The sequence below is a fragment of the Peromyscus eremicus genome, chromosome 6 (genome assembly GCF_949786415.1).
Source record: "Peromyscus eremicus chromosome 6, PerEre_H2_v1, whole genome shotgun sequence".
NCBI lineage: Eukaryota > Metazoa > Chordata > Mammalia > Rodentia > Cricetidae > Peromyscus > Peromyscus eremicus.
The window spans coordinates 35,819,125-35,835,105 of record NC_081421.1 but is presented as its reverse complement, the minus strand read 5'-3'; the positions used below and the strand labels follow the sequence as shown (position 1 = coordinate 35,835,105).

General features: G+C 48.7%; 1 protein-coding gene across 5 annotated transcripts in view; it reads right to left on the bottom strand.

Moving 5' to 3' along the window:
- The window catches only part of Med12l (mediator complex subunit 12L), a 301,677-nt gene extending 285,943 nt beyond the window's left edge, over positions 1-15,734 (bottom strand). For all 5 annotated transcript variants that reach the window (XM_059265389.1, XM_059265393.1, XM_059265391.1 and 2 more), the window contains exons 1-2: positions 15,532-15,734; positions 14,509-14,730 (exon numbers count right to left, since the gene is read on the bottom strand). In XM_059265389.1, coding sequence (XP_059121372.1) covers positions 14,509-14,607 — 99 coding nt within the window. In that variant the 5' untranslated portion in view covers positions 14,608-14,730; positions 15,532-15,734. The remainder of the gene's footprint in view (positions 1-14,508; positions 14,731-15,531) is intronic.
- Between the last annotated feature and the right edge of the window lie 247 nt (positions 15,735-15,981).

The window sequence follows — 15,981 nt, the reverse complement described above, 5'->3', positions numbered from 1 at the left end:
GACCTGGACGTAAACTTGCACGAGGAAGTGCCACTCCAAAGTCGGGCTGATACCAGGACTGTCTCTCCACAGGCCATACATACGCACACAATAAGCATAAGGTGACACGGCAGTAATGACATTGACATTGACACTACATCCAAGAGGCATTTCGTTTTCATCATATACCAGGCTACAACACAGTAAAAACTAACTGTAAAACAATCCAGCCTCTAACTACAGTTACTCTAAGAAGCACTCTTCCCAGAGAGATGGACAGCAGGCTTCGACTTCCTTTCTACTCCCCCATATCACCCAGCACATGGGAGGTATACAGCAAGTCCTGAGTAAACAAATACATTATCTCAAAAAGTCTGATTAGTTAATAACCTCTAAGCACTTTCAAATAGTGTTAGAAACTTAAATAATATCTCCACCTCACAAAGAAGCTTCGAAGCAGTCGAGTTGGCATTTCATTTGAAACTGACCAAACGAAAGTGACCAACTCATAAAGTATTTTCCATGCTGTCTACTACTGCAGACAGTCCTGTTGTGTAGCTCCAGGAAAATAAACAAATAAAATCTGAGCAGTGTCAGCACCGTCTTCCCTGTAGGACCGAGGAGAAAACTGATTAGCACCGCCTGGGAGCTAGCGTTTCACAGGTCCGCCACACCCTGAAGCAAATCTCAACAACACTTCAGACACACGTGGCACTGTTAACTCTACACCCCTGCCGTGTTTCCAACAGTCCTGTGTCAGTCACCTCGCTGGGTCACTCCATGAACTAAGTGACCGCAAGAGGAGAACGGCGGCGGACCCAGGACTCAGTTGACAAGACACGGTGTGGAGGGGCACACTGCATGTGGACTGCTAGACAAATTATTCTTGCTGAGAAAAGCCTTGGCACGATCAAAGTGACTCTGGGAATGTGTAGAAAATTCAAGGGATGCCCATGGAAGCCATGTCTCTTCAACTTTCTCAAGAGGCGATCAAAGCCACCCACCCCCCACCCCCCACCCTACCCCACCCCCCGAGTGCTCAATCTCTGCCTCTCTGGCCTTGCTCATCTGTCTTCCTCCAGCACTTTCCATCACTTCCTGTTTCTTGTCCTAAAACACACATTCAAGTTGACAGATTCGACAGATTCTCACTTAAAAGAAAAATCAGAAATTCCTCCCAACATGGTGTCCAATTTCCTTACTCTTAGGCTGAACACACCTGCACTCTCAGCACACGGGAGGCTGAGAGCAGGGGGATCTCTAGTTCCAGAATACTATATATACATATACACACTAAATCCCAGCCAACTATGTTAAAACTGTAATCTCAGGACTTGAGAGGTGAAGGCAGATAGATTGGGAGTTCTGCTGCTAATCGAGTTAGAGGGCCAGCCTGGGCTACATGAGATGGTCTAAGAAACAAGAAGGGGCTGGAGAGATGGCTCAGTGGTTAAGAGTATCAGCTGCTTTTCCAGACACCCATGTTCAATTCCCAGCATCCACATGGTAGCTAAAAACTGTCTGCAACTCCAGGTCAATAGGATCCAACACCCTCTCCTGCCTCCACATGTACATAAGGATACAGATAAACATGCAGGCAAAACACCTATACACCAAAAAAATAAAAATAGTAAATTCAAGAAAAAAAAAAGGAAGGAAGGGAGGGAGGAAGAAAGGAAGGAAAAAAGAAAGAGAAGAGAGTAAAAGTCCTATCCCTGTTTTCAGAATTTCTGCCCAGGCTTTCTCCACTCAGCTTAGGAAACAGCCACCACCTCTGAACACTCAGGAACATGCATCACTGGTTTGTTCCCACCAACACCGTTTTAATGACCCTGGTACCCTGTGCACAGATCAGGTATGCTCCATCCCAACTTCTCAAAGCAGGAACCATTTCTTCCACATCCTGGCACTGCCAGAGTCTGGACCAAGTTTTGACTTAGGTTTCTAATAACCATTTGCTGATAATGACTGTTGCCCCATTCCCAGATCCAGCCAGCAATTATTCTCATTCCTTTATGACATATCAGATCGGATTTTTAAAAAAGGTACAGCCCTGCTGCAGAGAATGTACAGTGGCTGGGACTGACAGTCAAGGGCAAACAAGCACACACTGTTAGATGCTGAGCCGTGAGCAATCACATCACCGATACGGAAATAAACCGGGCAGGCAGCAGGAGCCGTGAGCAAAGGTCCCAAAGACAAAAGTTACTCAACAGGTCTAGGAAAATGAAGATCGATCGCCTCACCAGATTTTAAATGGTCTCTTAGACCACTTGTCTAACACAGGGTCTAGGGAGTCAAGCTCTACAAAGTTCCACTTCTCAGGGTCAGCAGGCCACAGACAACTCTTAACATTTTCCAATTCTCATGCCATCACAAGCATGATTTATTCACCCCTAAATCTACAAATTTTCAGCTTCCACTAATATACATTTCAATTTTGATTCTTCAGAGACTTCTGGAATTGAAAACACCTGGGGGGTGGGGTGGGACGGGATTCATTATCTCCCCTCCCCTTACTATATTTCTCCCCCTTCAGGGGAAAAAAATAATAAAGTTTTCGGAGGCACACTAGTTTAGGATCAGCATCAATCTATCTACCCAACAGCCTAAGCTAAGTCGGAGACCCCTCAGCTCTCAAGAACTTCCCAGCTCCTTCTCTGGGAGAGGGCGAACTGTCTTTGTGTCTTCAATCCAAACAACATACTGCAACAGAGTGGATGCAAAACCAGTTCTGAACATCCACACACCCAAGAGATTTACACAAATGTAAAACACCCTTTTCATCAATTCTTTTCATTTGAGAAGAGTTGTTTCTCATTTTTAAAAACATCTACACCTGATGGTGTGTATAGGTGCATCACAGGAAGCTTGTTCAGCATACAGAAGACTCTGGATTCGGTCCCCAGCATCATGCACATGCCCAAAGCAAGTAAAACTGACCCACTATTATATTTAAATGAGCAAATATAAAAATATGGTTTCAAATATTTTGTTAATTTCTAAAATTTCTCTACATATTAAGAAATACAACTATCCAATATAAACCAACATTGTAAGGGATCCCTGAGGCTTAAAATTTTAAGGAGGTGCTACGAACCAAGTCTGGGAAACGCTGGCTTACACTGACAGTGCTGGAACTGTCCTATTTGAAAGTCCCATTTCTCGGGGTCAGCAGGCTACTCGAACTTTTGCAGATTCTCATGCCATCTCTGGCTCACATCATCTCTGCCAATTCTGCTACCCAATTAACTGCTGAGGATACCCTGTTCGGCTTCCCTCCCAAGTCTCCCAAATCCACAGAACAAAAAAAAAAAAAAAACACCCACATGGAATCTCAGAATCTACGACTGTGGCACTGTTGCGGATACAACTCCATATGAGATTACCTTAGCCTGTCCAGGTAGGCCCTCCACCCAGTGACAAGTCCCTCATAAGAGAAGTCCCAAGCAGAAGAGCTAAGGGGAGGCTATATGAAAACAGAAGCCAAAAAAAAAAAAACAACCCAGGGAAGGTCTGAAGCACCTGACGCCAAAAGAGGCAAAGGAAGAACTCTCCCCTAGATCTTCGGAGGGTCTCCTGCTCCCTGATTTCAGACTCCCCTCTAGAACCATGGGAAAATAAATTTCTGCTGCTTAAGCCCACCTTCCCGACCCCAACACTTTGTAGTAACTTCTTACAGTAGCCACAAGTAACAAAGGCGTCACCCAGGGTCCTCAACACCTCAGTATGACTCTGGGAGCCACTGTGCCCTTTGTCACCTTAAATCTCATATCCAAACACCATCACAGGGCACCCAGGGCTTGACCCTACCTTTCCTCTCCATACCACCAAGCTCTGCCCAGAACAGCGCATTATGTCTAGGCCCCAGAACCTGTGATGTTCCTGTCAGGGATTCTTTGCACAGGCTGGTCCCTCACTCATATCCTCAGCACCATCCACTCCCACACAACCTCTAACCCCAGATGCAAATCCTCCTCTCTAAGTTCTATCAAAAACAGGTCACTACCTATTGTTCCTACAGAACTCTGGAGAATATCTGAACCATGGTGTGTTCCTCCTTTACTTGTCTGTCACGCCCTCAGTCTGCACTCCTCCACTCCAGAACTAGCTGGATCCAGAAAAGTCTGGTGTGGGGGGCTGTGTGGTGGCCCAGAGCATATCAGGAGCACACACAAACCCAGTCATGACAACCCACAGTGTCTCCAGGTACTGCCAATGTCCCAGAGGGAAATGAAGAATAAGCACGCTGGCTGAAAATCTGCTGTGGATCGAAAGCTCTAGGGCCCTGGATCTAATGTTCCTACAGTTATTTATGATTATGTCCATTCATCTTTTTAAAAAAAGTTCTGAGCCCTAGGTGTGGGCCAGGGATATGGCAGGGAAGCAGATCTGGGCCCTGCCCTCATTAAACCCTAGCTGGCAAAGAGCCAGAGAGTACTCAATAATACTGTTAAACGCACAATTTCAATTTGGCATGCACAGGTACAGTAGCATTCCCCTCATGATATGGAAAATAAACCCCAATAGTGAAAATGTCTCTTCCTAGGGACCACGGCATTCTGCAACTAAGGAGGATCCACTTCCAGGTATGTCCAATGATGGGATGGCCCTGTCTTCAACAAAGTTGACACAGAAGAACTGGAAGTTGAAAAAAAACCAACTAACAGACAAACAAAAACAACAAAAAGTCACAACTGTTAAGTGACAGTCCCAGTAAACATAGGACTAAAAATGCCTCAGCCAGAGCTACAGCTATCCCCAGCGGCAGAGATGGGGCTTGGAACCTTCCTCCCCAAAACACAAGGCCAAGACTGCCTGGGCGCCAACACCACCACAGGAGATCTGGCAAGCTGGGGCAATCACATGCTGAGCTGAAAAGGTCCCACCATCACCGAAGAACAGGGTGCCCTCAAATGCAAAGGGATTCTCACTGTCAGGGCAACATGAGGGTATTTAGAAAAGAAAAAACAAACAAAAAAACGAACAAAAAAAAAAAAAAACTGGAAGCTCTCTAAATGGAAGGTCAAGTAACAGTGCAAAGACAAATCAGGGGACACAGTGTCGGCACAGATCTACTGTGGCAAGTCACTTTACGGGAGCTGAGTTTCCCTTGAGAGAAACTTGGACTAATCTGCCTCTCCCACTCAACAGGTATGGCTCCTGCCCATGGGAGAGACCCACAGACCATTCTTCTCCAAGGAAACCAGAACAGGGCCTCTCCATCTTGCAGACAAACTCCCACTGCCAAAAGCAGAAATAAAGGAGTCCACTGTAGAGCTTCTCCTGCCTTGGTCCTGGTGGACCTCATCTGGTGCTGCCTCCTTCCTGCCTATGGCCCAGACTGAGCCAGAGATGAAGAATTCTGAAAAACTAACCCTCAAGAACAGAGGGAGGCGTGTACCGTGAGTCTTTGAGAGTGTGGAAAGTATTGCAAAGACATTAAAGTGCCTCTTGCTCCAAGAATTTGGTACCGGCCCCCAACAATGGCTTAAAGAGAGTGGACTTCTATTATTTACTTAACAAGAAGGAGGGGAAGGGGGGTTGGGGGGGGAAGCTGATGCTCCCAAGGTCAGTTCAACAGCTTAAGGATCTCATGGGGCTCCTCAACATTTTAGGTTAGCTTTTTCTCATGGGGCTCCTCAACATGTTGGGTTAGCCTTTCAGCTTGCTGTCCTATGGTCACAAGATGGATGCAGTGGCTCCAGCTATCATATCTTCTCACTACCTTTCCAAACAGGAAACTGGGTTTTTCAGGGCCTAAGGAGAGGGCTTTCCCCTGCATCTGTACATTTCTCAGAGAGAAAATCGTTCTTCTGCAGCAGTCCGGCAGTAGATTTCCATTACATCTCTACCTAGAGTGAAGGCATGAGCTTAGTCCAAGCTGCAAAATGATACAGAGGATAAAGGTCTGGCTTTTTGTTTATTTATTTTTTTTAGGTGGGAGGCAGGAAAAGAAAGGCATGACAGAAGTGTCTTCCATAACTATACACAGCTGCTGGTAAGCCTGACAATCAGCCTTCATTTAAAAACAAAAGAAGCGGGCGTGTGTGTGTGTGTGTGTGTGTGTGTGTGTGTGTGTGTGTGTGTTTGTGTGTGCGCGCGTGTAAGGGACAGCACTTGCCAATGTCCGTGGTAGTACTATACTCCCACCATTGATGAATATAAGCGATGGACCTGACGTCAGTCAGCTCACACGATTCCTGAAGTTTCATGGCAGCTGGTACAAGCTGGCTCCAGCACACCACTGAATTAGACATCACATTTGATTTTTTTTTTCTTAAGTTTACAGGCTCCTTCATATTAAACCACTCTGAATAGTTGTTATACAGTAGAAATGGCAGCGCTGGAATGTTCTCAGAAGGGAGCCTGACCTCCACCCTGCTGTCCCTGTTAGACTCACAGGTCCACAAGCGCCTCTGTGAAAGGAGCCACATGTGTGCAGCCAGCTCTCTCCTAGGGACAATAAAATAAAAGTTGATGAAAAGAACCATGTTTATTCAAGCCAGGCCAAGGAGGTAATTGGTGAGGTTTCTTTTTCACCTCTATCTTGGGGGAGGGAAGGGCTGAGACAGCAAAAGTCTCTTACAGGAGGAAGATGAGGGACAGTGAACATGAATGCTGTGGCTGGGCTATGGGCAAGGCTGGCCAGGGTCTGGTCACCTGGGATATGCTAAGGTTCCTCTTCCCAGATGGGAGACGTGTCAAAGGCTTTGCCCTCAGGTGCTGGTTAACTACAACGAAGAGGGGCTTCCCTGGAAGCACTGGAAGCGGAGCGGTGCCAGGCAAAGTCTCCTTTGAAAAGGGCCCAGGGATGCAGGGTACGGAACTACAGGCTGTCAACTAGCAGCAGTCACGGGGAGTGCTGGCATACACTGGAAATCCCAGCTACTAGGAAAGCTGGGATGGGACGCTCCTGGGAACCCAGGAATTTTAGGCTCAGCCTGAGCAACACAGAACTAACTTCAAGCCACTTAGAAGATTAAAGAGAAAAGAAAAAAGAAAGAACCATAATACTAAAGGCCCATCTTTAGAAAACCAATCAAAATTATCTAATTATGTTTTAGGTTACTTTCTCTGAGGGCAAAAATACTACAAGGCTGATGTTATAGCCTGAAATGCAGATTATTAGCAAAGAGAAGTAAATAAAAAGTATTGCTAATCCTATACCCCGGTGCTATGACTTAAAACATTCCCCAAAATTCATATTACCCTAATGCTAGAAGGCTAAAATGTGGGTCCTTTGAGAAGTGAGTAGGCCAGTCACCTAGCTTGATCCCTTCCCTGACACACCCTGCTGTCACTCACCCTATGAACTACCTCTGCTGTGGCAGGGGTCTGGAAACAGGTGGGTACCAAAAGCAGGTCGGGCACTCTTGATCTTTTACATCTGGAAATGCCTTTCACCATATTATAAAGTAGCAAGAAACCCCTTATCAAATGACAAACCCCTCAATATTGGATCTCCAAGCCTTCAAAACTGTGATATGTTTCTTTTCCTTAAAAATAAAAAAGCACTTTAATGTAAAACTTACCCAGTATCCTGTCATAGTGCCACTAAACGGACTCAAAGACCCAGACAACAAGACTTCCAAAATTTGCAGATATGTAAATCTTAAGTAGAAACTGTGCTCTTTTGTTGATTTAGTGAGGTCCCCCACCACTACCACCATTAGTGTAAGGTAGTGAGGAGTTGTTACCATGGACCAGCTTTAGGAATTGATTTGCAGAGGCTCCCATCTCCCTTCTCTTCTGCATCCCTTCTCATCTTCACAACAGATGCCCCCCATGCTGCATTCTCTCCCTTTCTTCCCTCCGCCTGGCCTTCCCACTCAGCTACCTTCCTCCACGCCCAACCGCTGCTGCTTTCCTTCACTGTGCGGGGACTCAAAGCTCTAGCCACTTCCATCCTGTTCCCTGCCTACTCTCCCACAGCAGTGGCCTCCCCAGAAGTTCAAAACCTCTCTATGAGAAGAGCCTCAGAGCAAAGAGCACGAAACGCCTGGGAGCCTGTTTTCTGCTTTCTGCTCTGCTTCCGCACCTGCTGCTGCCCAGGCACACGCGCACACGCACACACACACACACACACACACACACACACACCCCTGAGGGTGGTACTGTTAGCCAAACTCCCCACACTCCACTCTGCCGCATTCTCACCTACCCCAAGACCACTCCTCACTTGGTGGTTCTCCAGCTCCGTGAAGGACCACATTTAATCCCAAGTGTCAACCTGTGGGGAAACATCCAAAAGGATGTCGGATGAAGGACAGTGGCTGTGACCCCCATAGACAGACAGCCTTATGTGAATCCTGAGAATCCATCTGAGAACCCACTCCCAGGTCAAACAGAAACCTCACAGCACTACTAAGACAAAGCAGGGTTTTACAGTACAACACTAGCTCACTTCTCCTTTGCCTCAGTTGGCTAAGAATGCAAGGGAAACAGCTTCTGATATTTCCGGACCTAGGCATGGAATTCTACCCAACTAGAAATGTAGGAAACAAGCCTAGGCTAAGATTGGGGTTTCAGATCAGCTACTTTCAAAGGGGAAAATAGCCAAATGCTCATCATAGAGCTTAGTTCCCAAAGGTACCAATACTTCAAATAACATATGATGAAAGACACTAAGACAGAAGGTGTTGAGCCGTGAGTGGGAAGAGGACAGAGCCCAAGCTGCTCTTCAGGTAAACACACAAACTAAAGCATTGCTTCTCAAGTTCAGTGTGCTGAGGAATCACCTAGAAAGTTTACTTACAAGTTCCTGAGTTTCCTCCTGTTAATTCTGACTGGGCAGGTCTCAGTGGATGTTAAGTACTGTACCTCCCTAAAATGACAACTGGTTGCATTTCTGCTCTCTGGCCAGACTCATTTAGCAACACTGGTTTTTTGTTTGTTTGTTTGTTTTTTGGGTTTTTTGTTTTTTGTTTTTTTCTTTTTTTGTTTTTTCGGGTTTTTTTTTTTTTTTTCTTTTTCGAGACAGGGTTTCTCTGTAGCTTTGGAGCCTGTCCTGGACTAGATCTGTAGACCAGGCTGGCCTCGAACTCACAGAGATCCACCTGCCTCTGCCTCCAGAGTGCTGGAATTACAGGCGTGCGCCACCACTGCCCGGCTAGCAACACTGTTTAAAGTGGCGCTGGTGCTTGGACCCAGGGCCTTGTCTGACACTGAGTACATTGCCTGCCCCATTGAGAACTTTTTTTGGGGCAGCTAGAAAAACCAAACCAGAGCTTTCTACCTGCATTCTAACCTGAGTCACCTAGAAACAGGTCCACCCTCTGCCTGAATACTTGGATTTTAATGAAGTCTGTAGCAGGGCCCTGAGGCCAACAAATTGCTCTCAGGCAAGGAACATTCTAGAACCAAATGTCTCCCTAGCCTTCTGTCTTAGTCCTCCAGGCAACTGGCCAATTTGTCCAGGCTTCCCTGTGAATTCAACCTAATCTTCCCCATTCCTCCATCACTGTACCTCCCCCAGGTCTCTGGATTCTCCTTCAATTAGTACCTGGTCCCCAGCCACAAGGTAGTCAGTCATATGAACACCAGCAACAAGCCCCTGCCCTCAAGCAGCTTACATTCCAGTGAAGTGAGCAGGCCATGGGGAGTAGATGCAACACCCGGACAGCTGAATTTCAGACACTGGTGAGCTCCACAGAAGCACAGTAACCCATGGTAAAAAGCTCAGGATGGGCTGCAAGAAGTGTCCCCGCTTTAGGACAATCTCTTAGCCAAAAACTAAGAACAAAAACCACCACTACAGCAAGGGATTGGAAAGTAAACATTAAAGAGCCAGTTCGAGCAGCAGTGGCCCAATGCACAGCCAGACGCCAGAAGGGTACACAGGTGTGAATAAAACCAGATTTCCAAGGGCAGTTCTCACAGACACTGTCATCAGGACAACAGAAGGCCCCTGGATCCTTTACCAAGACATCAGCTACTTGTAGCTGACCTGCATGGAGTGCAGTATGTGTGACACGACCACGTGACATGTCACTGTGCTCTGAGTACAGCCATTTGCCCTAATACAAACCCCATTTCACAGGTAAGGACTCAGAATCAAAGAAGCGGCAAGTGGTGAGTCAGAACTGAGGCAAGCTGTGTGGGGTAGAGGTGAGCAAGGGACGGAATGCTGAGGCCCTGAGGGTCTGCATAGTATTCGAAGTGTAAGGGAAAGTCGGTGGAGAAGGACTGGGGTTTCCTGACACACTCTTAGATATGACTAAAAATGTAACATCTGAAGGAAGTCCCACCAAACAGCAGTTGAGTGGGCTGAGAAGCCGAACTCCTGCAGCCCATAGGAAGACCCTTAAGTGAGTCAAATGAAATTCCCCAGGAAGCAGGCCCTGTAGAGTAGGACGCCTTCTCTCTAGATCAACTCTCCAAGGAGGCTCTGGACCAGCAGTATCAGATTACATTCCATCTGGTTAGACATGCAAATTCTGGGGCCACGCCTCAGACCTGCTGAATCTGAGACCCAACAACCCAGGTTCTCGCCCAACTCCATTTGTTTCTTTTCTCTTTTGTAGTACTGGGTATCTGAACCCAAAGCCTCAGCCTCGTCCATGCTAACTAATCAACCACCACTGGGCCACTAGGCTCCACCCCTAGATAAGGATTTGGACTTAACCTTTCAGGTGATGCCCCTTCTCCTGAGCAGCCCTGCTCTGCATACTACACAATCCTTCCCCCTGGGCCCTATGTGTGGCTCTTATGCCCAGAAACCTCACTTCTACTCAAATCTGTTTTTCTTACAAATTTGATATCCCGAACATAGATACCATTCAACTGTCCATGGCCAAGGTAAAACAAGTTCTCCCTCCTTTTAGGATTCCATTTCACTTTCACAGCTCTCCGCCTTCACAGCAGACAGCAAGGATACTCTGGGCATTTACCTAGACTTTCCCAACACCTCCAACACCCTGCTCGCTTTTTCAGTCACTCATCTCTCTTTCCTTAATGTATTTCAAGAAATATTTGCACCCTCAGAATCCCAGGAACTTCACTCTATCCCAGACACATCAATGACAGCAAACGTAGATGTCTTCTCTGTCCTCGAGAAACCGTCCCTTTGGTAGGGGATGGCCAGACACAAACAAATAATTATAAATGAAACACATGTCAGAAAGGCCTGAGAAGGTCACTGATGACAAAGAGGCAGTACTCCCTGACAGGAAATATTTATATGCTGAATCTATGCCCAACTCAAGTCTAAATTCTAGACATACATTATCCATGTAAGCAGCCAGCCAGCCTGCAGGAAAGCAGCAGCAGTCTCATCCACACCCGACGAGGAAAGAAACTGGCATGTAGGGAGGCGAAGGGGTACGTGAACAAAACAGCCCAGATGCCGGCAAACAGAGTGGCTGCAAAGCCCACCTTCTGGAACTGGATGGATGGTGAGGCCAGAGGGGGAAAGGCAGGTGTTCGGGCAGACCAACATATGCAAGAGTTCCAGGGAGGAGAAAAGTCAGCCTAACGCCAGAAGAAACGAAAAATTCAGCAAGTTGGTGAAACTGAGACGTATCAGATGAACTGGAAATCCAAACTATTCCGGAAGTAGATCAGGCAAGAGACGCTGGCGAATGGGTAATATTGATATGGAGATGAGCGGGCTGTAAGGGAGGAAGAATCAAGAAGGACTCCCACTTTTCTGATTCCCTATCTTAAAGTTTGGGGGGTGGGGCAGTCTGTGTGCAGATGACTAAAGTATGAGAGCACCGCATTTAACAAAGTCTAAAGGGAGGCCCGAGTCCTGCCAGCTCTTGAATGGACTCAATCAACTGATGAGCAGCAGGTCAGTAGATCATCTTTTCATCATGTCTGCCCCACAGAGTCCTCAATGAAGGATCCCACTCAGTACCCTGAGATCCTATCTGCAGAACACTATTACCACTTCTTAACAATAAAAATTACATATACAGTGAGGAGGTAGCTTCTGGTAGGAAGAGGGCTTCTCCTCACACAGATATGAGGGGAAATTTTTCACAGAGTTTTACCTTTTTTTTTTCTGAAGAGCACAGTTAAACTATAGCTGACAGGTGAGAAGTGACGCAACTTTGCCAGCTACAAAGACGCTCAGCCATAATTCAAATGCCTGACTGTCAAACTGGAAGCCTACACTTCCTCCACTAAATCAACACCAGCCAGCTAGCTGTGCTGGTGCAGGCCTACGACCTCAGCACTCTGGAGACGAAGGCAAGAAGATCCTGAGCTCAAGACCAGCTTGGGTAGATCAGTGAGACCTTTCTCAAACAAATCACCACTGCTCTCTGGTGCATAGCATATAAATTTGGATGAACGAGTCACTGTTCCCAAGCACTACTATCGATGGTCTCTTTTGAATCTGTGTAATTATATATCTTATGTTTGTGTATAATACCAAAAAACACACACACACATATATATATATGGAATTCGATACTTTAATAATCTTATACATACTTCGATAAACTGCAAAAGTCAAGACTGCCAAGAAAGCACAATAAAGTTTCTCTACAGTTATTAAAAGAATAAAAGCACTGGTTGTATAAAGACTGGGTGGAATTTTGAGGGAGTAGTATAATACATAAATAACTGAAGCTTAGGAATCTGCTCTCCAACCACCAAAAAACAGCCACGCACCTGTTCCATATTGTACCCAAATTTGACTACAGCCACATATAACTCTCTCCTCAAGAGAGATAGAATATCGGTCGTCTCGGGGGAAGTGAATCCTAGAAGAGTAGCAGCAACACAACACTCACCCTGAGCACAGTACTGATTTGAATGAGCACGGCACTGATAATCCAGTCTGCTTATTCGCCATACCCTTCGGATGAATCGAGTGTTTCTGGGCTTCAGTCATCTTATTTTCTCAAATGTAAGTATAAAAAGTACCCTCTAACGTAGTCACTCCTTCCAATTTTAGATTTCTAAAAAATGACCCAATATCCAAAATTATTCTCTCCAGGATCCAAATCCTGAAATGGCTGTCATATTTAAAAATAAATGCTAAACAAGCACACATGATAATCTGAGCCACCAACCCACAACTAGGGAGTTGCCCTCATAAAGTCATTCTCCAGAAAGACGTAGTGAAACATTAATTATAAGATGAGAAAAGTCAACCAAATGACTGGCCCTATCCCTACCAAAACTTTAAGAATGTTCTGCCACTGATATCTACACTTGGTCCTTAGAGTCTCTATTCTTTCTCAGCAGCTGGGTAAGGATAGGGTAGAGACAGTCCTTAGCAGATGGGTAAGGACGTGAGCAGAGAAGAAATCTACAAACTGTCACCTCACTCTGTGGTGAAGCACCACCTGTAAACTTCCCAGCCATCTTCAATCTGAACTACTCCCCTGATGCTCAAATTTAATGTGATAAATCGAAAAGGAATCGCTGGGATGATTTCTCAGACACATCATTAGCCAGTCTGGGCTGAGACTCTACTGATGAAACAGATGCACTTATCAAAACAGAAGTTTTAAAGAACTCTTATTTGCAAAGTCCTTAATGAAACCACTGGACATGCGAACTTTTCATAGAGAGTTTTCAGAGTCACAAAAAGAATACATGGTCGTTTCATGTTCAGCTACAGAAAAGAGAAGATGAGTGGGCTGTAGCTGGCAAAGTCTGAAAGGACAGCTGCGGAGCAGGTGAACCAAAAAAAGAAAAGATAGCCAAGTCTCTGGACAAACCGTATAGCCCAGGGTGATCATTATTACAACTGGAGAGTTGTTACATAATTACTTGTTAACTCCTGACACACACCTACATAGCTTACACTAACCACTGAAGCTACGGTATGTGCTGGAACAGCCAAGGTTTCTCCAATTAATTTCATTCAAAGAAATAAGTAATCCTGGAAGCTATTCCTTTCTAAGGTAACTTGCCTGCTTTTACACATACAAAACAGCCTCCGGGAAAACCAATTGCCTCTCTAGAGACAAAATTTGGTGTTTTTCCTTAATATTGTTTCCTTAATGGTTTTTTTTGTTTTGTTTTTTTAATAAAGAGAGATACAGAGGTACATTCACAGAGCCAAATATACGATCACCTAGCTAAAAACGACTTCCATTCCAAACTGGAGGATGTGAAAAGGTCCCTCCCCCATCCGTGCCTATACCGCTGGCGCAAAACCCAAGACCTCAGTGTCCGATGTACTGCATTCCAACATTTGTCAAAAAGTTTACGAGGATTTATCGAAGCGACCAAGAAAAAAATAAAAAATAAAACTGGCAGAAACGGAGGAGAGCGAGCAAGAGGATGCAAGCAAGGAAGAAGCGGTAAAGCGCCCAGCGGCGCAGTGCAAGGCCCGACAACCGGGAAGCGACCCAGCCCCCGCAGAGCGACCGCCCAGCGGAGCGCGGGGGTTGGCAGGATCCAGGTCTCGGTGGCTCAGGGTCCCTGATACCCCAGCCCGGGCCCCGCCTCCGATCCCCTCCCCAACCCTTCCCCCGCAGCGCCGTGGACGCCTGCCGGGCCGGCTTGGCCCCGGGTCAGCGCTGCGGAGCACCGCACAAGCGCGGAGGCCGCCGGCGCCCTTACCTCCTTCTGCTTGGGGTCCTGCGGGTAGACATCGGGCGGCCCGAGGCGCGGGCGCTTCAGCGGTCTCTGTTCATAACTGAGAAGCCCGAAGGCGGCCATGATCTCTCATGTTAACCGGCGAAATGAATGAGAGTTGGAGCTGGAGCAGCCGCCTCTGAGCACCAGGGAGCAGCACTTTGCAGACAAGACTCCTTCTCCCCTCCACTCTCGCTCGCCGTGGCGCTGCAGGCAGGAGAAAGCAGGTTGGAGACTGCCGCTTGCCGCGCGCAGACGCGCTCAGGGGGGCCGCCTTCGTGGGCACCCCGCTGTGCCGAGCCCCGGGAAGCCAGCTCCACGGGCGGCGGCGGCGGCGGCGACGGCGGCGGGGCTGGAGGTCGGCCAGGGTCCGCCGCGGCGCCGGCCTCCCGCCACCCCCACCCGGTCCCCAGGGGGAGGAGCAGCTGATGGGAACGTGTGACTTTCTTCACCAATGAACCCAAACCCACCCTGGGGGGCACGGGCTGGGATGGGGGAGGGGCGGGAAGGGGGGAAAAACTTTTCTTTGGCGCCTAGGCGGGAGGCTCGGTGTCGCCGAGAGCTAGGCGTCCTCGGGCCCGCGAGGCGCTACGCAGCGGCCCGCGCCCACTTCCTGGCTCGCGGTGCCCCGCGCCCGCCGCCTTGCACCCGGAGGACCTGCCGCCCGGGCACGGAGCCGCGGGAGCGAGGCCGGGAGGGACGAGGATGCGGACGCCGAGCGAGGCCGGTGCCTCCCGGCTCGGATGGCGCAGAGGCTACGCGGGTCCCCTTCGGCGGCGCCCGGGCGCTTTGCTAGCTGCCGGCTGCAGGCGGCCGCGGCGGCTGGAGGGGGCCGCGCTCACTGTGGCGCGGGGCCGACTTAACCCTTTGCTGGCCCTCCCCGGGCTGGGGAGGGGGTGAGGAGCGGTGGCCACGAGCACCGACGGACACATCAGGCGCGCCGGCGACCCGGCTCCCCGGGCCGCCCCTGGCCGCCGCGCGCCCCGCTCCCCACCCCCAACAGTTTACCTGTTGGTCCCTAGCTAGCGGCTAGGCAGGGGCGGGCGGCCGGGACGCTCTGGCGGCCGCAGCCTCCATCGCTCAGGTAGGGGCAGGGAATTGGATTTGACGTTTGCGAGGTGTCTGTCTCGCCAGACTGCGGACGCCGCCGCGAAGTTTGCGGCTGCCTGGGGGCGTCGCTCGCCGCCGCCGCCGGCGTTCTCGCCCCCACGGCCCGGGAGCGCGAGCTCCCGAGTTGGCGGACGGCGGCGCGGCGGCCGCACTGAGCATGCCCAGCTTGGCGGCCGGACCGCGGAGGAGTTGGCTGTGAGCGCCTCGAGCGCTCCCATCCGCCTCTCCGGGTTTTCGCAGCCGCAGAGCGCGCAGTCCACGGGCCCCGCGCCCCAGCCGGCTGCTGGGTTAACCCGGCTATGGAACCAGCAGCAGCAAGAGGGATCCCCCCGTTCCTCGGGCTGCGCC